The 26,714-nt window shown below is 36.6% G+C and overlaps 1 protein-coding gene across 1 annotated transcript in view; it reads left to right on the top strand.

Moving 5' to 3' along the window:
- Positions 1 to 23,832, top strand: part of TRPC3 (transient receptor potential cation channel subfamily C member 3) — a 71,627-nt gene extending 47,795 nt beyond the window's left edge. Inside the window, exons 9-12 of the mRNA XM_078069195.1 lie at positions 2,140 to 2,349; positions 5,416 to 5,499; positions 20,190 to 20,265; positions 23,207 to 23,832. Of these exons, the coding sequence (XP_077925321.1) occupies positions 2,140 to 2,349; positions 5,416 to 5,499; positions 20,190 to 20,265; positions 23,207 to 23,349 (513 nt within the window). The 3' untranslated portion in view covers positions 23,350 to 23,832. The remainder of the gene's footprint in view (positions 1 to 2,139; positions 2,350 to 5,415; positions 5,500 to 20,189; positions 20,266 to 23,206) is intronic.
- The last annotated feature ends 2,882 nt before the right edge of the window (positions 23,833 to 26,714 follow it).

The following is a 26,714-nucleotide window of genomic DNA, read 5'->3' as shown; positions in this document are numbered from 1 at the left end:
CCCACTCTAATAGTACACACATCTGTTTCTGTGCCCTATGGTGGATTTCCAGGTCATCTAAATAGAGAGACTTATACCCAAGCAGAGGGAGTCAGGACATTTCCCTACATTTTCTTCCTGGGTAGATAGGCCCCCAGCCTCCAGTGTCTTCTAGGAGCACAGCAGGGGTCCCCCTGAATTTACCATCACTCTGCCTTCTCTCAGAGTACATTTCAAGTTTTGAAATTTGGGGGGCCAGAAGTATTGGCTATAGGGAAATTATTCTCTCCTAAGTTAGCCGGCCAACCATCGGAAAAATCCCAGTAGAGGAATCACTAGATGTCTGGCAAACACTGGTGATGTTCCATATCCAGTCAGAATTTTTAGTATTGTTGAAGTTATCCTATTTCTTGTTTTGGATTGGGCTTGGTTTGGTACCTTCCTTCATAATCATATGTGTGCTTTCCCTTGTCCTCCAGGTTAGTGTTCAGTATCTCTTTAGTGCTTTGCTGTTTGTTAAATGCACTGAGTCTGTGTGTGTTTTAGAAACACATAAAAAGGTTTCTCAAAGCAGAAGTTAGGTCCCCCAGAAATGAAAACTGTGGGATCCTGAATACCTGTTTGAGTGTGGTAATAGCAGTTCTGGGCAGTGTGAGATAAGCAAGCCAACTTCTCCCACCTTTGGACCCCCCTCCTCTTCATTTCTTCTCTCCATCACCATGGGCCAGGACTGAGAATAAAAGTGTTGCAGGATTTTTTCTCCTTCGTTGGTGCCCACGGTTCTTGGTCACACTGCTTGAAAGAATGAAGAGGTAGACCAGACAGAGTGGTGGGACCAGACAGAGTGGTGGGAAACAAAGCAAAAGTTTATTGAGTGATAGCAAAGTGGTAGTATGAAGCTCCCAAGGAGGGAGGGGATCCAAGAGGGTTCCCACCAGAGTTTCTAAGTCTAGGGGTTTTTATGGGCTTGTTGACAGGCTGTTTTAATCTGATTAACCCTCCCCGTGCCTGTCATCAAATCAGGTTTTCGTCACTGATCACATGGGAAAGGGTGGAGGGCTCCTTCCAGGGTGGTGTAAAATCTTTTTAAGCATGGTTTCCTCTTAGGGTGGGGGCCCCTTGTCCCTGCCTGCCTGCCTTCCAGCTATCCTTCATCAAAAGGACATATAAGACACGAATAGGCCACTGAGGGCCTCATGTGACATTTGAGGACAGATGGCAGACACATAACCTCCGAAGTTCAATTCAACTGAGTGCTGTCTTTTTTCTTTTGCTCTGAAGTATGTTATAGTCTATCTACAGCCTGCCTTGGGTGGGTCTAGATGAGGAGGGAGGGCAGGTAAGGAGTGGGGAAGTATGGTCGAATATGTGGAATTATCTTTTCATCCTTCCTTGACCTTGAATTTTTCTGGCATTTTTGCTTTGTTTTTGGCTGGGGAACAGGACATTCTGGTTAAATTTCAGTGGGTAGAGACAGAGGCATATGGAAGAGAAAAATAAAAACATTCTTAGCGGTACTAAGAATATATGTAGGCCAATAGAGGTTATATGCAGATAAATGTATGCAAGTCACTTATCTATTTCAAAAGGATAATTTAGGTTCATTGTATGATCCTACTGGAATATTTGGTTTTTTAAAATCTAAGTAGGGGAGTGAGGTTCTTGTCTCACGGAGTCAAAGAATGAGTCTCGTGGACGAAGGAGAGTGAAAAAAGCGATAGAGTTTTATTAAGCAAGGCTACAGAAAAAGCTCTCAGGAGTGAGGGGGGTCCTGACAGGGTTGCCACTGAGGGCTTTTAGGGTTGGTCTTTTATTGAAGGCTAACCAGGGAACTTAAATCCTTTTAACATCTCTACTGATAGCACCACTGAGTAAGGATTAGTGACAACACCTTTAATGGCTTGCTTCCTTTTTAGGGTCCAGTAATTCTTTATTCATCACAGGTAGCTGTTGCAACAAGATTCCACCTCTGACACCTGGGGCAGGGTGGTCTGGTTTGTTCCCTTCTCTCTGGTGTCCTTACACCTCTGCATTTTTGGGATTTCTGTGAGCCTAATCCCGTAGCGCCCCGCCACCACACACACCTATGTCTCCCTACCTAGCCCCGCCTGTCCTTTACTCAAAATAAGTCATTATTTCTTTTCTGTTTTTGTGACACAGGATGACAGTGATGTAGAATGGAAGTTTGCCCGTTCAAAACTTTGGTTATCTTATTTTGATGATGGAAAAACATTACCTCCACCCTTCAGTCTAGTTCCTAGTCCGAAGTCATTTGTTTATTTCATCATGCGAATCATTAACTTCTCTAAATGCAGGAGAAGCCGGCTACAGAAGGATATAGAAATGGGAATGGGTAACTCCAAGTCCAGGGTAGGTATCCAAAATTCACCAAGACCTGAAGATGAATGTTCTGTCTTTCTCCTTGTCTTTGATGTTTGTTCAGTAATTTTTGTGTGAACTTAGAAGATGTTGAAAGTTACTGTCCATTCCATAGTCTTTCACAGACTAATACTTAGTATCTTCACAATGTTTCAAGAAGTCGCTTGGTCTGTACCTTGCTTCTGGTCAGAATTTCATGCAAAGTACCAGATTAAAAACAAAAACATCTTTTTAACTTGTTAAAAGTAAACAGAAATGTTATTGTGAGAAAATACTCTGGTTTTTTTTGTGTGTGTGTGTTCCATGCTTCTCAACTGTTATTCTGTCGTTAAATAGTTTTAACCTCACATTTTTCTCTTGGCTATATGTATGGTTTACCGCCACCATATTCTTCTTATTTGTAGAAACTCTTGATTGGGCTAAGTAATCTTTTTTTTCTTTACTATCATAAAATTGACACAGACCTAAGAGCATCCTCAAATATTAATCATAAGTACCATTTTTGTATGTAATCAAGAATGGTTTGTCCCAGAGTTGTCCCATTTAAGTCATACTTGGGTTTTAGTTTGAGTCATACTCTGATTTTAACAAAGATGAGTTTTATGATAGTACTTTATAATAATGAACTTAATTTTCAGAGATAGAATTGGTAGAGGAGGCAGAAGGATATGAGCAGGACCTCAGATAACAGGGAGCAAGACATAGAGTAGCAAATGTGTGGAGTTAAAATAGCATTTTTGCCTAAGTTGTGAAAATGGCCTGTAGTTGTAATACCCTGGGAGCCCACCAGGTGGCAGTGTTACCTCCATAAAGTACAGGCCTGTTGAGCAGAGGTAGGTACTTGTTCTCAGTTGAAGCTAGGGAAAAAAGACTGGATTACTGCAATTTAATTTCTCACCTTAAAAAATAGATGTGCATTTCTAAGATTTGTAATACCCCGGCATCTTATTCTTTAAGCCTTTTAAACCTTTTAAAATTTTACCTGGATGTGGGCTCTTGAGGCACTGATTGGGCTATCTCATCCCATGATTTCAAATAGTAGCTCATATGTACACAGTGAGAAGCAGTACAAGATAAGGAAGAGAGCTCTGCGTTAGACCCAGATTTGAATTTTGGCACTTCTGGCTTCCTAGCAAGTAGCGTGGATAAGTCATTTCATCGCTCTGAGCCTTAGTTGTCTCCTCTGAAAGAGAGGAAATTTTGTAGGGTTAATGTGAGGATGATATGAGATGTACAGTTCCAGCCTCAACAAATATCAGTGCCCTTCCTCATTCACAGTTTACAAAGTGCTTTGCTGTACATTTGAACCTCATGCAACACTGTGAGGTAGGTATTATTATTATTCCCATTTTATAAATAAGACCACCGAAGCCATTAAAGTAGCGCACTTACACAGGTCAGGGAGCTAGCCAGTTGTGGGGTAGGTGTGGAATCCAAGTTTTCCAGCATCAGATGTCTAGCTCTTTCTACTGCACAGGACTGCCTTATACTCAGCACCTTGCAGGGCGGCTGATCTCTTAAAGGGACCAGGCTTTAATTGCCATCCTGGGCAATTCCTGCCACAACTGAAATTGACTTTGTTTTGAAGGCACTTTGTTTCTCTGGGGATTTATTAACTGAGTCTTTATTATTTAAAACCAGAAGTCTCTCAAGTGTGGGAACCCACAGCTCTTGCTCTTCACAACTTAAAGTTCTCTTTCTGTAGAAAACTGATTTCCGTGACTTCACTCCTGAGAGTGTAAGTAAGTCAGGTCGAGAGAGAGCACATTCCAGTGGCTTGTGGCTGCCTGGGCCTCTGTAAAGGAAATGCAACTGGCGCAAAGGAATGTGAAGGGATCAGATGTGCTTCATTTAGGGTGTCCTCTCCTGCCTGGATTGCACCGTTGGCGGAAAGAATAGCTTTTTTTTCAGAGAAGTTGCTGGAAGTAGAAAAAAAGTTGAGCACTGATCTCTCAAGAGGCCATGGGCCTTGGCTTCCCAGTCTCCCCAGATCCGATTTAAAACCATCACTTCGATTTTATTTTTTAAATTGTGCATGGAGATGTTTAAATCTCTTCAATATTATTAATACTATGAATATTAATAGATACTCTCTGTGTACTGACTTGAGTAAAAATTTGGAGAAATTATATGTCTCTGTTTTTCTTTTTTAGAAGAGAGGAAGTCGCCTCAAGAAATCTTTTGCACTAACCAGTAGTAAAACTAACCTCAGGCAACAGTCAGATACTGACCTCCAGTGGCAAAGAGGAGAATTAATTTTATTAGCCAAGGTTTTCTCTTGGCATGATTGTGCCACCTCCTTCCTCTTAGCATCCCAGCCATTCCCGAGTTATGACGCTGGGAAGTCAGGTGGTGGGTGAATATACATTTTGGCCTGGGGGCCCTGCCTTCGAATCATACCTAATCGGTAGCAGCTTGCGCAGGAGTAAGAGGCGGTCCCTGCTCACATGCATAAAGAGTAGCCAGTAACAGTGTGCTCTTCTTACTTTCTCTTTCTCCCCACTCTGAAGTTAAACCCTAAAAAGAGAGCGAGAAGAGAAAAGAAAACCAAAATTCTTCAAGCTTATTCTATTCAAAGTTGTGAATCTGAATCAGTATAAGGCCATGATACCTAGGAAGACACGTCATTCTGGCTCATATTTTAGGGTTATAAATTATCGAATGACCCATTCGAACTTGTACTGTGTTTTTGTTCAAGTGTCGGAGACGAATATAGGCTCAGGAGCAGAGAGTTGCTTCTAGGCATCTTTGCCTTCTAGATGGCATGAATACATTTTGATAAAACATCCAAGTCCCCAGGGACAATTATGTTTAGTATGAGCCAGATTTTAAAATAGGTTTTCAGTTCTATTGCAATTCACCTTGTGAACATCTTGACAAGTGTGAGCATGTTGCTCACGTTAATTTTTACTGTTGGAAATATATTAAATCACTTATGAAATTCAACTTCCACAAAATGTTCCTTGGAAATGTTATCAAGGAGAATATAGTAGATTATATTTTTGGTTTCCCAATGAATGTATTCTAATTTACTAGGTTAATTGTATTTTTTCCTAGTTAAACCTCTTCACTCAGTCTAACTCAAGAGTTTTTGAATCACACAGTTTTAACAGCATTCTCAACCAGCCAACACGTTATCAGGTAAGCATTCAGTAGATGTATCTCTTTATCTGTATGTAATTACCTGTGTGTGTGTGTGTGTGTGTACGTGTGTGTGTGTGTGTGTGTGTAGTGAGTAGAATTGTGTTCTGATATATTACAAGGATAAAACAGTAGAGAGAGAAAAATAGTATGGTAGTTGGACAGGACTTTAGAAATCAGAGTCCAAGTCCTCCTTTTTTTAGTTGAGGAAAAAGAGTTCTTTGTGATATTAAAAGGCAAGTGTTGCCAGAGTTTCCAAAGAACACCTTCAAATACCTTGAGCTGGAAAAGCAGTGAAAGATATGAAATATTAGGAAAATAATGCTTTCATAGTATGGAAATCTGATACATTTCTCTAGGTAATCCATTTTTCCAATGGATTCTTAGGCTATATTGTTTCATCAGTACTACTTTAGAGTATCTTTTGCATTTTGATATTAGATGTGATGTTTGAACGCTAAATTCCAACTCAGAAGAAGTTGTAGCTTTTTACTTTCCATCTGGTTGATCATTTTGACTGTAGACTTCTGATGTGTCCAAGACCACAAGAATGAGGATCCAGGAATTTATAATGGATGGTGATGTCAAATAATGGGTACAGTTTTGTATAGTTTTCTTGGAAGCAGCAAATTCTGCAAAATTGCTTGGCACACTTGATTGTCAAAGCCTTTTTAATGGTTACATTATATCCCATTATATGGTTATATTTAATATGTCAGTGTTCTATCAGTGGAAATAGAGGATATGGCCAATATTTAGCTATTACAAGCAACACAGCAGTAAGTAACCTTGTATATATGGCATTTGAAATGTGCAAATCTATGAAATTGTCTGGTATCTAGGCATTTTAATTTTTTAGTTATTACCAACCTGATTTTGATTGAGCTTGTGCCAGTTTATATTCTTACAATAAATGTATGAGAGAGCCCATTTCCTCCTTAATGTACCAACAGTGTGTTACCAAAACTTATCTTTGCCAAATAGATGGGTGAATATGGTATCACAGTGTAGTTTTATTTTACATTATTTGTAATAAATGAACTTGACCATCTTTTATTTAGTGTTCCATATGTTTGAGATCCTATGTATTTACTTTTCTTGATGGGCTTTTTGTTATAAATTAAGAATTCTTTTAAGAACACAGCCCTTTGTGATATGAGTTGAAAATTTTTTTTCTGTTTGTTGTGTGTCTTTTTAATAATTTTCCCCCAACTTTCTGATTTTTGTATAAACTCCACAAAATTTTTATGGTTTTAGATTTTGTATCCTGTTTAGAAAGGTCTTCCCCCACATAAGAATACTTAAGAAATTTTTTACACACGTTTTCTTGGTTTCACGTTTTATATGAAAATCTTTGACCCATGTAGAATATATTTTGATGCAAAGTGTGGGGTGGGGATCCAAATTTATTTTTTTCCAGATGATTATATAGCTGGATATGTTGAATAATTATCTTTTTATTGATTTGAAATATCACCTTTATCACTTACTAAATTTCTTTATCTCCTTAGATTTATTTTTAGGCTTTCCATATGCAATAGAACCACATTAATTATTATAGTTTAGAACAAAAGTCAAACAAAATATATGGACACAGACCCACATATACACATGTCCTTACTTTAAGACTTATTTTACATAATATTCTGGTTATTCTTTCTTGTTTATATTTCTATTTGAGCTTTAGAGTCAGCTTGTGTAGTTTGCAAAATATTTTGTTGATATTTTTATTGTGGTTGTATTAACGTAAGTAAAATTGACTTCTTTATAATGTTCTGTCTTCCTTTTCAAGAACATAATATACCTTTCCATTTATTCAGATCTTCATTTGTGTACTCAGTATCATTATAAAGTAGTCCTCCTATTGTTCATATTAATTAGGATTAAGTTTGGTGCAAACCACACAAAACCACCAAATACCACCCACTAAGTAGTTAAAAAAAGCATAAAATTTATGTTTAAAAAAAACACAAAAATTTATTTCTCTCACCTATTCAAGAAGTCAAGAAGTGGTCATTCCAGGGCTGGTATGGTACCTACCAATGTCAGGGACCAAGGCCCTTCTATCATATAATTCTGTCATGACTGGCTTTCAGTCTAACGTGCTCTCTGGTCCAAGAAAGCTATTGGAGCTCTGGCTCTTATGTATGCATTCCAAAAGACATTTAGAAGGTGATAGGTAAGAAAGATAAGCCTCCTTCTTGTAAGGAACTTCTGTAAAGTTTCACAACTTACCTGCAATGGAGGCTGGGAAATAAAGTCATAATTCCTAGTGGCTATTGGCCAAGCTAAAAAACCCGTGAAGAGAATTGGCAGTCACTCCTGAAATGGATTATATTACTTGTCTTGGTGCTTATCTTTATGTCTTTACACACACTTCTATCTCTGTTACTTGATTTATAAGTTGCGACTTTATCTTTTGATCCTCCAGCTCTAAAATATGAGAAAATCAATGTGTTTATCTTCCATCATTTCCCCCTTCTCTCAGCTTTTGTTGGTTAAATCATTAGAACTTGTGGGGGAGGAGAAAAAAAAAAAACCTTTTCTCTATCCATTAGGTTCTGTAGCTAGGGCCTGTGAATTAAACTGACAAAAGACAGATTAATGGGAGAAAAAAAACACAGTTTATTTACACACGCAAAGTGCATACACACAGGAGAACTCAGTGATGAGTAACTCAAGGGGTTAGTTAGAATTTGGAGCTTACATACCATCTTATCAAAGAGTAGTAAATTTGGGGAGAAGTGACAATTGACAAAGGAAAAGAGGTTTGGGTTCCCAGGAGTAGTAAATTGCGGGAGGGTAATATATGAGAAAACCAGTGGAAGATTAGGGTTAGTTTATTAAGGTTTAATTGTGCAGATGCATCTCAGTGCCAATTCTCTGTCTCCAGTGATGATGGTTGTTTTAATTCCTCCTGATATGGGACAGGAGAGAGGGAAGACCTTCATAAAGGGAAGTTTATGTCTTGCTTTTAGGCAGGTAGGACAAGGGTAGTGAGCTCTTTCTGTGTTTTCTGCTTCTTAATTGACTTCAGCTCAAAGTAATCCTCATGCCAAAGTGCTGTAAATATTGGGGTGGCATGTTCTGATCCCTTTCACTACCTGGTCAGGATTATAAACCACATTTGTTTTCATTTTAGTTCCACAGAGTCAAAACTCACCACTGATATTTTGCCATAATTTTTCTTTGTAGGCTAAAGTTTGTCTTCCTTTAGTTTCTTCAAAAAGAGCTCATGGGAACTATGTTCTCTCAGTTATTTCACATTCTAAACTATTTTCTGTATATTTATATTGACTTGCTATACAATTCTTAGATATGACTTTACTTTCTTAATGTATTTGTAAGTATCACTCCACTGCTTCTAGAATGAAATGCTGATGTGAAAAGGTTTGAGGCTGGATTGTTTTTCTTATACTGTTGACCTGAGATTTTGAATGAATGCCCGAATTTTCTTTGTTTGTTTTTTAAATCCAATAACTTGCTGTTGTTTATTCTGTAGGTGAATCTGCGTGAATTTTTTCTGGACAAAGTATGACTCTTAAATCCATACATTCAAGTCTTCATTTATTTCTGAATAATTTCCTTAAATTATATCTTGAAATATTTTTTCTGTTCCTTTATTTGGGCTGTCTTCTTTAAAGATACCAGTTAGATGCCTGCTGAATCTTCTTTGCCTGTCTCTATAGCTACCATTTTTACTCTAATCCATTTGAATTTTTCATCCATTTCTCCTTTTTGGCTCCTTTTTTCTCATACTGTATTTTTTTTTTTTTTTTTGGTCTGCATATGTGCTACTTCAAGTTTACCTTTCATTTCTGTGATGATTTTATTTTTTTCTTCCTCCTCTTCTTGAGATCTTCAAGTTTATATATCCTTTCCTTCCTTGGCTCACCTTATTTTCCTTGCCCTCTTTGTGCTCTTATTTTAAAGACAGGATTGGCTCATTTATTTTTAAATGTATCTAAATGATGGCATCATGTATTTTCATCCTTTCTTTAACATTTTTCTGGTGATTTTTCTGTATTTGCTATTTGTTTTATCCTTTTTTTCTTAGACTATCTTAATATAGACTGTGTAGATTCCTTATTGATTATTACTCAGTTTTGAATGAAGTGAGTTCTTGAACCAGCTGCTTTCAGGAGGTTGGAGTGTTGGAGAATTCCAGATCCTCATTCTCAGCTAATAGAATTTTCCTTTAGGCACAGAATTGTATATGTTCACTTTTTCTTCATGTTTCCCTATCAGAAAATAGCACTACAGTACTAGTCAGACACTCCCTCTCAACCTCACTAACTACTTCTAGCAAATATGGCTTTCCTTGATAATTTCTCCTTTACTCTTCTATTCTAAGCTTCTCAAGATTTTATATCAAAAAGTCAAGGGAAGTTCTCAGCCATGAATGTCTGCCCTTGGCATTTCCTCACCCCCCACTTGATCTTTTCATATAACCTTTCTAAAAAAGGGTATGGATGCCTCTAAGTTTCATCAAAGGAGTTTGTGTTTCTGTTTCTTATTCTCCTTGTTGCTTTTGAATGATTTAGAAGTGGGAGAAATTCCCAAGTTTATTGTCAAATTCAAACTTCTTGTGGTCTGAAAATTGTTATGCTTCTATAAACTCTGAGAAAAAAAGTTTTGATCAGCTATCAAACTTCACATGTCAATCAAACTTCATATAAATGCCTTGATTATATTTAGATAAAGTCTTTTTATTATGAACTCCGCAAGTGGTAACAATTGGTTTAGTTGTTATGGATTTTTGTTTCACGTAGTGTGATTAAAATATATGACTTACCTTAAAGAAATCCTAGATCCTAATCTGCTAAATGGGGATTACTTTCTTCAAAGTGGTAACCTTTTGGGATACCCTAATTCTAATGGTGCTACCACAGCTCAGAACATTTTTTGAATATCTCTAAAGAATTACTTTTATAATTAGCTTATGAGACACAAAAAATGCTTTAGTCTCATTACTAAACTCAGATAATTATTCACTTTTCAACCAGACTCAATGCCATAAGACTTTACATTTTTTTTTTCAAAAATAGTCACATTCATCTTCAAAAAAACACATGGCTGTCACCAGTTGGTTTTACCTCCCTATGTGTTTTAGATCTAAATGAGTATTTCTTCGCCAGTTACTTCAAAAGCAGAGAGATTCAAATGCGCCTCAAAGTACAACAGAGGAAGAGTTTCAAAAATACTTTGCTCAATGGCAGTATTATTTATATTAACATTATTAATAATATGCTGAGATCATTTTTTTTTAAAGATTTATTTATTTGAGAGAGCGAGAATGAGAGAGAGAGAGAGCGCGCATGAGAGGGGGGAGGGTTAGAGGGAGAAGCAGGCTCCTCGCTGAGCAGGGAGCCCGATGCGGGACTTGATCCAGGGACTCCAGGATCATGACCTGACCCGAAGGCAGTCGCTCAACCAACTGAGCCACCCAGGCACCCCTGAGATCATTTTTATTATGTGTGTAAAGATTTTTTTTTTTTTAACAGAACTAGGGATAATTTTTCTGAAAAATATAAGGACTTGAAGGGATAGCCTTGATTGAATTCTGCTCATGAACACCTGTGTTAGTTCAAGTTAAAGGTACATAGATATGCTAAGGTGACCTTAAGAAATGGGAAGTTTCTCTAAGGCTCCACAGAGGCAAGGCTGTAGGTTCTTGGGTCCTATTCTGTCTGGTGTCTCTTGTAGCAGCACTGCTTTAACCAACTTCTTTGGCTTGGGGACACCTTTGGCCCAGGTAGTGTCAGGCTGTCTTTGACCCACATGGTGGTCCCTGGTCCAGTCCATGAAGGCTACCATAGGTGGCTTAGTTTTACTGGAAAGCACATGGCAGTTTTTCTTTAAAGGAGGCAATATGAGACATTCACATTAAGCTTCATTTACAGTGAGCTTGAGGGCACATTCAAGACTCCCACTATGAAGAATGATCCTTCGTTATAAGGATATAAAGATACAGTCCATGCCTGCAATGATCTCTCCCTGGAGTGGAAGTGCGGGGTTGAGGTGGGAAGGAAAGGAAGGGAAGAAAAAGGTGGATGAGCATTCAGACAACCCTGTGGTGTGGCTATGTGGTATAGATGAAACATAAATAAAATGTTATAGTAAGGGGACCTAGGGAAACCCAGAGGAGGGGAATACTTGAAAACCGATCAAGTAGAAGAAGCAATTTTCTTCTCTGTTTCTCTAAAGAACAGAGCTTGGACCAGTGGTTAGAAGGTACAATGAAGCAGATTTGGTGCAATACAAAAGAATTGTTTTTAAACTGCTTCAGTTGTCTAAAAATAGATTAAATCAGCTGTCTGGAAAGAGTAATAGGCTCTGAATCACAGATGTTTATTCAGAGGCTGGGCAATGGTGATGGGTCAAAGTGAGTGGTATGAAAATACGAAAAACACATGACTTCCAAGGTCCCTTCCCTCTCTAAAATTCTACTCTTTACTTCTGGGTTCTTTATGTTTGTTTACATCAGTCTTACCTTATAGTCAGACTTTAAAGGTTGCTAATATCAATATCATGGAACTACTGATAACAGTCAAATTTGGCTTCTCTGTAGGATTAAATGAAAAAAATGAATGTAAAAGTACCAGATATAGTGCTTCACAATTGTTAGTTGAATTTGAATCAGTGAAAAATAAGCGAGAAGAGAGGCTTTGATGCCTTTTGGGAATGAAGAGCATATCCATATATCCAACCACCCACATTTCATTCCTTTTCCCAGTCTTAATGGAGGGTTGAGAAAGGAACTCAGATTTGTTTGCAAGAGATAATGTTTAAGGTAACTACACTCTAGGCTTTCCATACCCTGGATAGAGAAAATCCATAGTCTACTCTACAAAAGTCACAATGTCTACCTAAAGAGTGATTCACAGGATCATATCAAGAAATTTGGATAGTTCCTGGAGGTGTGTGGACTGTGGAAATTAATCTATAGACTTCTTTTTTTTTTATTATGTTATGTTAATCAGCATACATTACATCATTAGTTTTTGATGTAGCGTTCCATTATTCATTGTTTGCGTATAACACCCAGTGCTCCATGCAGAAAGTGCCCTCTTTAATACCCATCACCAGGCTAACCCATCCCCCCACGCCCCTCCCCTCTAGAACCCTCAGTTTGTTTCTCAGAGTCCATAGTCTCTCATGGTTCGTCTCCCCCTCTGATTTCCCCCCCTTCATTTTCCCCTTCTTGCTATATTCTTCTTCTTCTTCTTCTTTTTTTTAACATATAATGTATTATTTGTTTCAGAGGTACAGGTCTGTGATTCAACAGTCTTACACAGTTCACAGCACTCACCATAGCACATACCCTCCCCAATGTCTATAGACTTCTATTCCATTAGTTTTCTATTCCATTAGTTAGTAACTTGACCAAGAAGGGAAAATGATGAATCTGTTATTGGTCAATTTAGTTTTTGGTACTGGCTTTGATTAAGGAATCAGTTGAAAATTTAAAGATAATATTTATAATGGTAATTTTGTGTGTCACATATGTTTTATGATCCTTGCCCATATAACCATCACTATTAAGATTGGTTAATGAAGATTTGCTTTACAGAAGCATCCTTGATAATGAGAGCATAATAGTTATGTTAATTGAGCACCTACTGTGTAATTTACCTATATTATCTCTTTTACAATGTAGATTATAACATTTCCATTATACAGATTAAGTTGCCAAGGTTCCACAGTTTGTATATAATGAAGTCACAACTCAAATACAGGCAATTTGCCCTTGCAGCCCACTTTTTTAACTGCTTACACAATACTGCCTCAGGTTCACCACGCAAGCTACCTAACAGAATGGAAATGGCTAACCTTTGCCCCTTCTCTGAGTTGCACATAATTTTGGAATTCACATGAATTATCTTTCCAACATGAACTGAGGGGTGGACTATTGCCAGGTAGTGTCATGTGTGGGGAAACTGATTTCAATCCAACATCAGGTGTCTTCTTGCCTTGTAGAGAAGCTCAAATTTAGTACAGTGGTAGATATCAAAAATATTTAAGCTGTAAATATTAAGATGAAATTTTTTTTTAAAAATGAGAATTTTTGTGGGATACATGGAAAACCTAAAACACCCAATTTTGAAGGGAAAAAATTTAAGCCTGTAACCATAATTTTCCCTATAGGTTAAAGATGAATGTATCTACCTATTTTCCCTTCAGTGAGGGAATTTAATCTGAGTGACTCTGTACAGGTGTTTCTGGGGAACCTGTACTCTATTTGAATTTTTAAAATATTTTATTTTCCAATCATCTTCCTTTCTGGCAGTAAATATAACTTTTCATAGGCTTTTTCTAAGCATAGTTTTGGATAATGTTAAATATTTTAGAGAGTATCATACTAGAGCATGTGGGTAGCAATATCTTAGCCTTCAAATTTTATCTTTATAAATAATACTAGCAAGAATGAACCTCTTCTAAGCAGAAATTCTGCTTTTACATGCATTTGATGATTTAATCTGTACAACCTCTGAGTTTTTATTGCCCCATTTTTTTATATGGGGAAATGGAAGCTTAGAGAGTTAAAGCACCTTAGGTTCACTCAGCTAATAAATAAAGACCTGTTCAAATTCAGAGATTTTTTTTTTTTACTCCAAACTCCTTCTGCCTCCTTTTAATTTTTAAGCAGTTTTATTTTTTGTAGATAGGATTTCTAAGTAACACATTTCTGAATGGTTCTAAACAAGACCCTTTTATAAGCTCTGACTTGCTCTCAGTTTATGTATTAGCTAAAGTTTTTACAGCTTTGTTTGTAAAAGTGAAAAATGTTTGTCTATTTATTATAATTGAAGGGCTGTTGCTGCTGGAGATGGAAGGAATGCACAGGCTGGGGAGGCACATCAATTTGTTAGGCAGCATTAAAAACCTACTCAGAAGAACATTTTAATAGTTTTTATTTTATTTTAAGTTTTAATTATAAACTATTTCAAACCAGAAGGGTACCACAAATACCCTGTTAGACATCTGTGTCATTACCGTCTTGATTGAATAAATGTCAACATTTTCCCATATTCTTTTTGGACCTTTTTTGTAAGGATTTTCTGATACAACTAAATGCCCCTACCCTATCATATTAGCCTTCATCCTTCCCCAGTGATCTTCATGATCTTGAAGTTCAAGTGTGTTCTTCCCATGCATGCTTTTATATATTTATTACACATATAAGTACATTCATATCTTTATGTACTAGTTTTATGTGTTTTTAAAATATACATAAATGAATAATATACTACATATTCTGCTCTTTTTCCACTTATCTTTATGCTTTTGAGAATTACCTATATTGATACATGTATATCTTGTTTTTCATTCTCACTGCTATAGTATAATGTTCCATTGTATGAATAAACCATTTTTGTTTATTCATTCCTCTATTGATGAATATTTAGCTTATTTTCTTTCTTTGACTATTATAAATAATGCTGTAATGAGCATCTTAGTAAATGTCTCCTCTTGCACATTTGTGTTTTTCTGGATGACATACCTGGGAGAAGTTATATCAGTTTATATTTCTAGCAACGTGGTACAAGAGTTTCTCACTGTTCTCAGAAGTACTTGGTATTAACAGATTTTAAAAATTTTGCCTACTAAAAAACACCTGCCCTGTACATCTTCAAAAATATTGGTATCATGAAAGACAAAGGCCAGGGAACCATTCCAGATTAAGGAAGAGTAAAGATAAATAACATCTGAAAGCAATATTGTTCCTCAGTTAGAAAAAAGAGACTGAATATGGACTATGTATTACACAGTTCTTGACTCATGTTACTTTTTCTAAGGTTTGATCATTGTGGCTTGGTTATATAAGAGAATATTCTTGTTCTTTGGAAATATAGAAGTTATTACGGATAAAGGGACATGATGTTTGAAATTTATTTTCAAATGCCTTAGCAATATAATAATAATACAGACACAGAGTGAGATAAAGCAGTGTAGCAGCTTTCTCACATTGGTGAATCTAGGTGAAGAGTATATGTGAATTCATTTTACTTTCAACTCTTCTGTAGATTTGAATTTTTTCAGAAGGAAAAATGTTTGCTAAACTCATAGGTGTAAATGTATTCATTATTTTAATTTACTCTTCTCTGATTACTAGTGGGATTGAACATCTTTTTATATGTTGATCATTCAGATTTCCTTTTTTGTGAATTTAAATTCCTTTTCCTAAGTCTAATCAGCTATTTGTCTTGTCCTTCTTGACTTCTCAAGATTCTGTAATAGTCTTCATCCCGATTCTTTGTTGATGTATTTTGCAAACCACTTCTCTTAATTTTTGGTTTGTCTTTTAACTTTGGGTAATGGGTTCATTAAGGAATCTCAGCTTATGAGTGTATAAAATGACTTTGTTTTTAGTATTTTTCCGCTGACTGTCCTATTTTGGATTCTTCTTTTCCACTGGATGGAGGATCCCTTTACACATCTTGTCAAGACTCCGTAACTTTCCAGTGACTTGGTTATTAAAAAGTCTCATTTTTGTAATTAAAGAGACAGTTAAGTTTATCTTGAACCATGAATCTCCAAATCTAAAGCTCTGCTCCTTACTCCTAGTACAAGCTAAACCTTTCCATGTCTCTAGTGGAGAAAGGCAGTGGTCTGCTTTGTACATACATCCCCCTGCTAACTCATCGAGGTGCTAATCCTCTGCTATGTGGAGTGGGAAGAAGAAGCCAAGGAGCAAGCATCTTTTCACTTGAGTGAACTATAGGTGCAGCTTCCTCCTTGTTTGTCGCTACTGCTCTAAAGTTGACCAAGTTCTAATGTCTTCACTGTGGCAGGCACCCATGTGCTGCCTCTGTAACTGGGTTGGAGGACATGTTGAGAGGGTTTGGAAAGGCCATGTGGGCTACCTTCCCTTTTGCACAGCTCCTGAAGCAGAGACCTAGCTCTGATTTAAGGTTCACATCTAATTTTCACCTTTTCCATAGGGACAGCTCATCATCCCAGCCCCATTCATTGAAGACTCCCCTTTCCCACTGATATGTACTACTGCCTTCCACCCAATGTAGTGGAAATTTTATCTGTTTGCCAAATAATGGGAGTACAGGTTGACCCAATGGCTGTTCCACTCTTAACTGAGTTTTTTTTTCTCCCTGACTTAATTGCCAGGAGCAGGTCGGCAAGTTTGCTGGAATTGATATTTAATTGGGAGCAGGATGCCAAGACTTTGGTTTAGGCAACTCTAATCTTTTTTTTTTTTTTTTTTAAAGATTTTATTTATTTATTCAACAGAGAGAGAGATAGCAAGAGCAGGAACATAAGCAGGGGGAGTGGGAGAGGGAGAAGCAGGCTTCTGGATGAGCAGGGAGCCCGACATGGGGCTCGATCCCAGGACCCCGGGATCATGACCTGAGCCGAAGGCAGACGCTTAACCGACTGAGCCACCCAGGTGCCCCAAGGCAACTCTAATCTTTATGAGTGATTGCCTTGGCTTTTTCCCCTCCCTTGGCTTCTGGGGAATGGAGGTACACCACCTCCCTTCCACCCCGAAAGAGAACATCTCCACCCCAAAGGCCCATGATCCCTCCCATCTCTCAGTCCTTTTCCTTATGTGGAGTGAGGAGGAAGTTGGTGGTAAGTACTGGTCTGGTGATTCTCAGTAAGCCTTGAGGGAGGGTGGCTGGCCCCAACTGCTAGTGAAAACTTGGTCTTGGACCATGGAGAACTTAGCATCCTTTCTCATCAGTTTTGGATTTATCAACAATGTCAGGACAACCAGAAAAAATCCCATTTGACATAAGGTTACATTTCATTGGTATTCTTTCTTGTATAAAAGTTTTAAAATGTCTTAATACAGTCAGATTTACTAATCTTTTCCTTATAGCTTATCCTTTCCTTTAGCTTTTTCAAGAAGTATTTCCCTATTCCTTTCAAAATTTTGCTTTTCACATTTAGATCTTTTGTCTATATGACTCTTGAAAAATTTGTTTTATATGTGATATGAGGTAGAGATCTAATTTTAATTTTCCCAAAAGGATAGTTCTTGTCTTAGTACTATTTGTTGAATAGTCTTTTCTTTCCCACTGATTTGTATTATGGCCTTTCAAGTTGCTTTTTTTGTTTTTTTTTTTTAAGATTTTATTTATTTATTTGAGAGAAAGAGACAGCGAGGGAGGGAACACAAGTAGGGGGGAGCCCTAGGCAGGGCTCGATCCCAGGACCCTGGGATCATGACCTGAGCTGAAGGTAGACGCTTAACGACTGAGCCACCCAGGTGCCCCTCAAGTTGCTTTTAACTGATATCTATTTCTTTGTATTTTCTTTCTATAGGAATCACCTTTGCTATCCCCTAAAGTTAATTAGATCCCTGACATGTCCACCCATCATAGTGAATTGTTCCAATGACATTTTATTAGAGTAGGAGCTGTGTTCACTATTGCATCCCTAGCATTTAGTACAGTACCTGGCACAGAGTTGGCTCTCAATAAATATTTGGTGAATAAATGAGCAAGTCCAGGCCAAGATCCACCCAGCTGTGAGTCTGCCCTGAAGTCTAGATTCCACAGAATTCAATAGGTTTTCTATTTTACTGCAATTGGTAAAATGGGTTTTTCCTTTCCAGTTGCATAATTTCTCTCTTGATCTGTTATTCTTTGAGACAGACATTTTGAATATTCCTAGATTTCTCCCTTTTCTTGAGCTTGGCATCTAATAGGTCACTTAGCTTCATGATTTCTACTTTCTTAAAATTAAGATATATTTTCTATTCCTACTATATCTTCATTTTACCTCAGGCCTTTTTTTCCCCCTTTCCTTTTTTTTTAGTGTGATATTTGATATATGCACAAGAATGTGAGTAACACATAATAGATTATAATTACATGTACGCCTGTGGGAACCACCACTTGCCTAAGAATGGTAACATTATCTGTCCATTGCCTCTACTTAGGTGCTCCTCCCTGGCCCACCCCTTGCCTCCACCTAAGAGGTAATCGCTAAGCTGAAGTTTGAGTTTCTCATCCTCTTGCTTTGGTTTCCTTTTCAAATATAGACTTATTACATATAAAAGTATTCCTAACAATGCATTATGTAGATTTACTTACTGAACTTTATAAGAATAGTTTCATACTTTGTGAAGTCTGCAAACTGAATTTTTCATTCAACATTTATGCTTCTAAGATTCATCCATCCTGTTGTGTGTGGCTATGGCTCACTAATTTCATTATTTAATTTCATTAGTGAACACAATGAGATTACATTGTGTAACATACCATGGTTTCTCTATCCTCCTGTTGATATTTGTTTAGACTGTTTCCAGATTTGTGTTTGCTACTTTGGACAAGATTGCTATAAACATTGTTGTTTATGTCTCTTGGTCCACATGTGTAAAGTTTTTCCAGGCTCTGTATCAAGAAGTGGACTTTCTGGGTGAAAGGATATGCCAGGGTTCGACTTTAAAAGATAATGCCAAATCGCTTTTCAAAGTGGTCTGTTTGTACTCATGCCAGTAAAGCATAAAAGTCCCCATTGACTTATATTCTTTCCAACATTTGGCATTATAAGATTTATTAATTTTTTCCCTTTTTAGATGGGAAATTGTGTCTCCTTTTAATTGTAATTTATATTTCCCCGAGAAACGAATTTGAGATTGTTTTATATGCCTACTGACTATTCATGATTCCATTCTTGTGTAATGCCTGTTTGTCTTTGCCCTGTTTTTCTATTGGGTTATTTGAGTTTTTCTTCTTGAATTAAAGTTCTTCATATATTTTAGATACAAATTAAATTCTTTATCAGTTGTAAGTATTGCCAATATTTTCTTCCAGTTTGTGGCTTGCTTTTTAAATTTTCTTTATAGTATCTCTATAACCAGAAGTTTTAATGAAGTTTTAAGAGTAATAATGTTGAATTTATCAATCTTTTCTTTTATAATTGGAATTTTTTTATCTTGTTTATAAAACATCCAGCTCTACACTGAATTTATAAATACATTCTCCTATGGTTTCTTTTAAAGGATTTAAAAGCTTTGTCTTCCACATTTTAGATGCATGTGGAATTAATTTTTGTGTGTATGGTATGAAGTAGGGCTCCAATTTTATTTTATTTTTTCCTCATGGATAAACAGTTATCCTGTAAGAGCATTTATTTAGATTGAAATATATTTACAATATATATTGCTATGAGAAGAAAGCATACAATATAACAGAATATATGGTATTTTGAAAACATAAAATATACATATAGTATTTAGTGCATATACAGAATTTAAAGAGACATACACCAAAATAACAATTATGATTATCTTTGGATAGTGGGACAATTGATGATCTTCGTTTATTTCTTTTCTATGTTTTCCAACTTTTCTCTGTTGAGCATATATTCATATTTTTTTAACAGTGAAAGATAAGGTAGTGTTTATAGATGATAATGCGATGTCAGCACATCTTAAAGAGAAACCATGAATTTAAATTCTCCAACTTAACTTTTTTTTATATAGCTTCTTCCATTCCTAGGGGTGGGGGAGAATGTTTGTAGATTATGCAGTAAGTCTCAATAGAAGGTGAAAAATGGTTGAATTCTGAAATCTGGGTGAATCTTCTATAATTAGTTAGATAAAATTTCTCTCTCCTAAGCTGCGTTTGCTTTACAGGTATGTAAGACTCTTTGGAGAATAGGATCCATGTTACTTGTGTATATCATTGATGATATAATTATTTCTTTTTGATCAACAGCAGATAATGAAAAGACTTATAAAGCGATATGTTCTGAAAGCACAAGTGGACAAAGAAAATGATGAAGTTAATGAAGGTAAGCATCTCCACCTTGAGAAGCATCCTTTTGCAACTAACTTAATGACCTTGGAAAACTTGATATTGAAAGATACTTTAAAAATCCAATCTCAAGTAACAGTTCCAAGACTGATAGGAGAATCTTAGGTTACATTTCTAAAACTCTATCTTTTAAAAGAAAGGGTTATTAAAAATGTCAATCAGAGACAGTTGATCTCTATTTGAATGCCCTAACTGATTCTTAGAATGTAAAACCTGCCATCATTCTGGGAGCCTTTAAATTCCTATTACATAAAGTAGTCAGTAGTTTCAATTCTGTTGCAGTGAGTTCACATGAATGTTAACATTTTTCCAATGTTAACATTTTCCAATAAAATAGTTGGCTGGTTGGCTCAAATAAAACCTACATTTCTTCAGAAAAATGTTTCCTTTGTTGTACAGAAAGAAATCTGTAACCCATTTTTCTCATCTGCTGCTTCTCTTTTCCCTTTCCCTTTTCTCCTTTGCTCCTTATTTAAAGGTGCCTATTTTTCCAGGCATATCCTAGGTAGGGTAGCTGTCTGTACTATAAAAATGTTTCACCAAAGGCTAGGCCAAAGAACAGGCCCAGAGTTGGAAAGAAATCAACCTGGGAAAAGTAAGTTGCCTTAAAAATGGAAACTTAGCTTCCAATAGCAATGAGATTCCACTAGATCTATCTATGCTGATAAGAAAGGGCTAAACTAAATAAAACTGGTGATGGGCTTCAAAGCCATTACTTGATTTATGCAAAGAATCCCTTGAAAATCTGGATCAATCCACTGGTACGTTATGTAGAAAAGAAGTCTATGAATGTGTGATTGAGGACCAGCAAAAATCCAATCATGATGCCCTAGAAACTGTCTCAGGGAGACAGGATGGAGAAGGGTTGTAGTTTAGAAAGCAGAAATCTGATCAGTAACCTCCCTGGTGGATGGCAGTTGGGAGAAGAAAAACAAAGTGATCTGGGGGAATTGGATTGCTGACGGCCTCAGAAACAAAGGAGCATCTTCCATGTCCCTGCACCAAAGAGGAAAATAAGTTAATGAGAATTTGGAGTTCTGAACAAAGTTCTAGCTAAACTATCATACAGTTTAACATCCTCATTTAATAAATGAAGAAACTGAGGTCCAAGAGGTTGAGTAGTTTGTGTTTCCCATATTGGCAGACGACATATAACACTTAATGACTAGTCTCCCCATAACTCAAAAACAAGGAAGGAGGATATGGCACTAGGGAGGTGAAAGGGAATCTAGTGGGTTTGTAGTCCAAACGTGATATTCAATGGTGTGAGAATCCATTTATTTCACCACAGACCAGCCTCAGGATTTCAAATTAGATCATATTGCCAGATGGGAAAGGAAGAAGCACTTTTTTTTTTTTTTTTGCCTAAAAAAAGGAATCTGCAAATGTTTTATGTGTATTTTTGAGGAATAGAGTTCCTTAACGTCAAAAGTTTCTGATATATATATATATGAAAGAATGTAGAAATTATACTTTAAAGCATCATAAAGGTACCAGGTAATATCATGGAAGGTATGTTTTACATGTGATTCTTTTACAGAAAGCTTGTTAAAGTACCAATAATTTGAAGAATCATTTCTTAGATTCAAGATAATTTTTTTTTTTTTAAGATTTTATTTATTTATTTGAGACAGAATGAGAGAGAGAGAGAGAGAGACAGCACATGAGAGGGGGGAGGGTCAGAGGGAGAAGCAGACTCCCTGCTGAGCAGGGAGCCCGATGCAGGACTCGATCCAGGGACTCCAGGATCATGACCTGAGCTGAAGGCAGTTACTTAACCAACTGAGTCACCCAGGCGCCCCAAGATAAATTTCTGCCCCAGAGTTCACCTTTCAATGTCAATGGCTTATCTACATTGCAGTCATTTGCAAGAGAATCCAGTTCTTAATTGAAAACTACATATGCTCAAAATACTGCCAAGCTGAATTATGGGAATAGTTGTGTTTTAATAGTGACAAGTCTCCTCTGGAGACTCTTATGTGTATACCCATTGCCAGTGGTATCACATTAAACTTAATTTCACCATTGCTTGTTACTTCCTTATACATTGGTTTTCTGTGTCCTACAAAATGTTCCTTGGCCCCAAGTTCATTGCCATTGCCTTCCTTAATAGTCACTCCTACTTTTTTTTCTTCCCTTCCCTTACTTCAAACCTGACTTAAAATTTACTTGTTCCATGTCAGTATTTGCCTGTTAAACAGATTGAATCACCTTTAGTAAAGTTTCATCTTGCTAGGAGTCTCTTCCATTTTAGCAAAGGGAGATGATCCATGTAGGTTTCAACCCTTATGTCTGAGGGAACCAAAGGGACTCCCTATAGACAGAATGGGATACTCTGGCTGTAGATCAGTTAGCCGAAAAATCACCCTGTGTTAAGAGGTGATTAAGCCACAGAACAATACTTTAGCTGAATTTTGCTATTGAAAACATAGCTGGACTATTTTTATAGATTTTTCAAAGGTCAATATATTTTTAAAGACTAATACTTCTTGGGATGCCTGGGTGGCTCAGTCAGTTAAGCATCTGCCTTCCTATCAGGTCATGATCCCAGAGTCCTGGGATGGAGTCCTGCATCCAGGCTCCTTGCTCAGCAGGGAGTCTGCTTCTCCCTCTGCCTGCCGCTCCCCCTGCTTGTGTTCTCTCCCGATCTCTCTGACAAATAAATTTTAAAAATCTAAAAAAAAAAAAAAAAAATAGACTAATACTTCTTAAATATCCTGCAGGAAAAAATTTGATAAAACTACCTTGGACTTGTGCTCGCTTCGGCAGCACATATACTAAAACTACCTTGGACTTTATGAAGCAAATGTATTCATATTATATGAATTTGTATGAATTTCACTCTTTGTTCTTTTCTAAATCCAAAGAGCAAATTACCAATGATATGTTTCTTTTTTTTTTAAATACAAATACTATAGGTGAATTAAAAGAAATCAAGCAAGATATCTCCAGCCTTCGTTATGAACTTTTGGAGGACAAGAGCCAAGCAACTGAGGAATTAGCTGTTCTGATTCATAAACTCAGTGAGAAACTGAATCCTAGCATGCTGAGATGTGAATGATTCAGTAACCTGGAATAATGGCTTTGATTATAGCACAAATGTGGGCAATAATATTTCTAAGTATGAAATACTTGAAAAACTATGGTGTAAATTTTTAGTGTTAACTACCTTTATCATGTGAATCTTTAAAACATAGGTCTTAATGATTTTACTGTTTTATCACATGAAAATGGTCTTCATTTTAATTGTCTGCCTTGACATTATAAACAATGACATGCCATTGTATTTAAAGGCCCAGTATTATTACATTACTGACATTTTTGTCCACTTTAGAATAAACTCTGTGTCTTTGCACTACCTATTTGCCTCCAAGAGACTGTAAGCTCCTTGGGGACAGGGACCATGTCTTATTCATCTTTGTGTCTCCAGCGTCTAGTACAGTGCCTGGTACATAGTAGGTGCTCAATAAATGTTAAAACCAACTAAACGGAACTGCCAACACAATACAAATAAAAATAAAAAGGCCATCACTATATAGCATTCCTTCCCTTGTCCAAGTGCTAAAGAGATTTTTTTTTTTTAAATGGAAACTAAAGAAATTTTATAACCAGCCATGACTTGGTAAGATTTTCTTAGAATTTTTGGCATCACTCATGATCCTAGAACCTTTGAGCCCTGAATGAAGAATTTAACAATGAAATGGATTAATAGAAAATATAATTACATTACATATTTAAGTTTCATATAATTGTTCAAAACAACACATTAAAGATTTTTCTAAAGTATATACAGTTTGCTTTCTGTCTTAAATTTTCATTTGTTGTTTTTCAGTAATGTGAATTTATTCAATGGGGTAGTGAGTTTTTTTAAAGTTTGGGGCTATGCAGGTTGCTATTCTGTGATAACCTTCTAATTTCTGCCTCTGATGCTTTAATGCTAAAGAAAATATCAACAATTGACTTCTATCTTGCCCATTAGCTTAATTCTGAGTTTTAGAGGGTATGTGTATGGGAAGAACCAAGAAAGAGCAATGGCTCTACCTGGAAACACATATTCAAGCATCACCAGGTATGTTTCATTTCCCTTCGAGGCATCTCTTGCTATCATTACTTAGTGATTGACATCCTTTTTCTTATCAAAGCCTCTCTTACACTTTTTACACAAAATGGATGGTGATGAACCTGTAATTGATTTATTCTATAACTGAGCTGGATACTGGTAGTATCCACACTACCTCATGACTTTAATAAGAAAGGGGATACAGACCAATAATATCCCTCATCTCTTCACAAGACAATAAGCACTCAAAGTATTTTTTTTAACCAGCTGGGTTTTAATCTCTTAAAGAGTTGTGCTTATCATCTGGATTCTCTTCACTCTGTTTTTTGTCAGGTCTTAGAGGAATACGATTTATGATCATAGCTCAAGGATAGTTTTATAGGTTCTAAAAACCAATTAAATACATGGTACTTTGAAAATCATTAATATCACACAGGAAGGCTTTCTAGGCATGAAAACAAAAATGAACATTAAATGGTACTACATAAAGCTCTTTAAAGATAATTTCTTAATTTCTACTTTTGGGGAGTTAAAACAGTTAAGGTAAGAAAAGACTATACAATTTTGCTACAACTGTAGACTATTTCATTGACTTTTGTGCTATGCTAATGGTATTTTGTCTGAAACATTTTTCAAACTTTATGTATTTTATGTTATACCTCAGAACTGAATAGAATATTGATTTTTTTCATGTTATATGTGACTATAGTTTATAATAAAACAGTAAAGACATGGAGTTTCCATAATAGACAGTACTTTCAGTCTTCTGGTATTGTCTCGGATTCCAAGAATAAAAGTTTTCGTCTATAGCTATGGAACAGCATATTTAGTAATATCCCTAATTGGAACTGGAAACATGTTGAATGAAAAAGTGTCAGATTCATCTGAGGACATCCAGCCTAGGATCCTTGGATCACGCATATATACCCTGTGAGAAAATACTTTTTTTTTTTTTTTTAGTCTATGCCTCACACAACTGTAGAGTTCTCAACATAAGTTGTTTTTTCTTTATTAACTATACTTATGTAAAACTGGTATGTTTCTGTTATTTCATTTTTTTTTCCTTCTTCATAGTTTCTAGGTTGTAGCCAAGAAGGAAGATGTCATGCCAAGGTGTGGTGGATACACTGATGCTGTTGTTGTCCTGCCTAGATCCTTTTTAATGGGCCAGTGCAGGAATCTCCCAGATTCTGTGAGTGTTGGCTCCTTAGCAGTTCCCAACTATCCCCTTCCCCAGGGAATTGCCCTCCACTGAAAGGAAGCAGCCTTGCCTTGGATGTTATGCCCCCTTTTCCCCATGCCAGTGACCAACTGACTGGGGTGGAAACAAAAAGGCTGGGCCCTTGTTTCAAGGTAGGGCCAACTTTTTGGTGTAGTTCATGCTCTAGAGCTCAGGGAGGGATTAGGCTCAGCCAGACACCAGTTGAGACCAAATCTGTGTTTAGCTTTTTTCTCTGTCTTACCACATTTCCATTCCTCCCTTTCTGTTGAGAACATTCCTTCAATAAATCACCACATACAAATCTTGTTAGGCTTTGTCCACAATGAGCTCATTCTAAGACCTGGGTATTACTGTGGCAATATAGGGGCCAGGTAAGGATTACTCTAGGTGATTGCTGTCAAAGTTAATACTTCTTTGAGGTTAATGATATAGCTCTGGGTCAGCAAGTCCTTGCCCCACTTACCATTTTGACAGGGGCATTGGGCTTAAAAGCAACGCTCAAAGAAGTCAGTGGGGCAACTCGGGGAAGGGAACATTTTAACAGGACCAAAAACAATTTGTTTAGCAAAGGACATTTAGGTATTTATGATTAATTAGAAAATTATCAGAGTCCTCTATCTCTTTTCAACTTCTCTGCTGTTCTTAGTTTTTTCTTTGGTTATATGTAAAGTAAAGGAGGCAACTCTCAAATTGCTTCTTTGGCTTACTGTTTAAAAATTTGGACACTTTGTGTTTCTGTATTGAATTTATTGATGACCCTTGACTTAATGGACTTCATAATATGTTGAGAAGCTTAGAGTAATAGACTTGAAATAAAAGAGGGAACTAAGCAAAATAGTATCCAGTGTCTTCAGAGTTCTATGCACTATAAAAACCTAAAAATGACATATATTTTGTGATTATTAAAAGCAAATTTAGTACAACTTAGGATAACTCTTTTACCCAATCGTGTCCAATATGTTTCATTTACCCAATCATGTCCAATATATTTCAATTTCAAATATGTTAAGCCAAATGAAAGAAGCTTTTGTAAATGGGAAGGTAAAGTGTCTTATGAATGACATCTAAAGAGAACTGAAGCCACATCAATCGTTAATTGCGTGCCCTGGGACAAATCTGGTTTCATACCTTGTTCAGTCAAACA

This window comes from Halichoerus grypus, chromosome 3, assembly GCF_964656455.1.
Source record: "Halichoerus grypus chromosome 3, mHalGry1.hap1.1, whole genome shotgun sequence".
NCBI classification, from domain to species: domain Eukaryota; kingdom Metazoa; phylum Chordata; class Mammalia; order Carnivora; family Phocidae; genus Halichoerus; species Halichoerus grypus.
The sequence above is the reverse complement of the archived record's forward strand: the minus strand, read 5'-3'. Positions and strand labels throughout refer to the sequence as shown.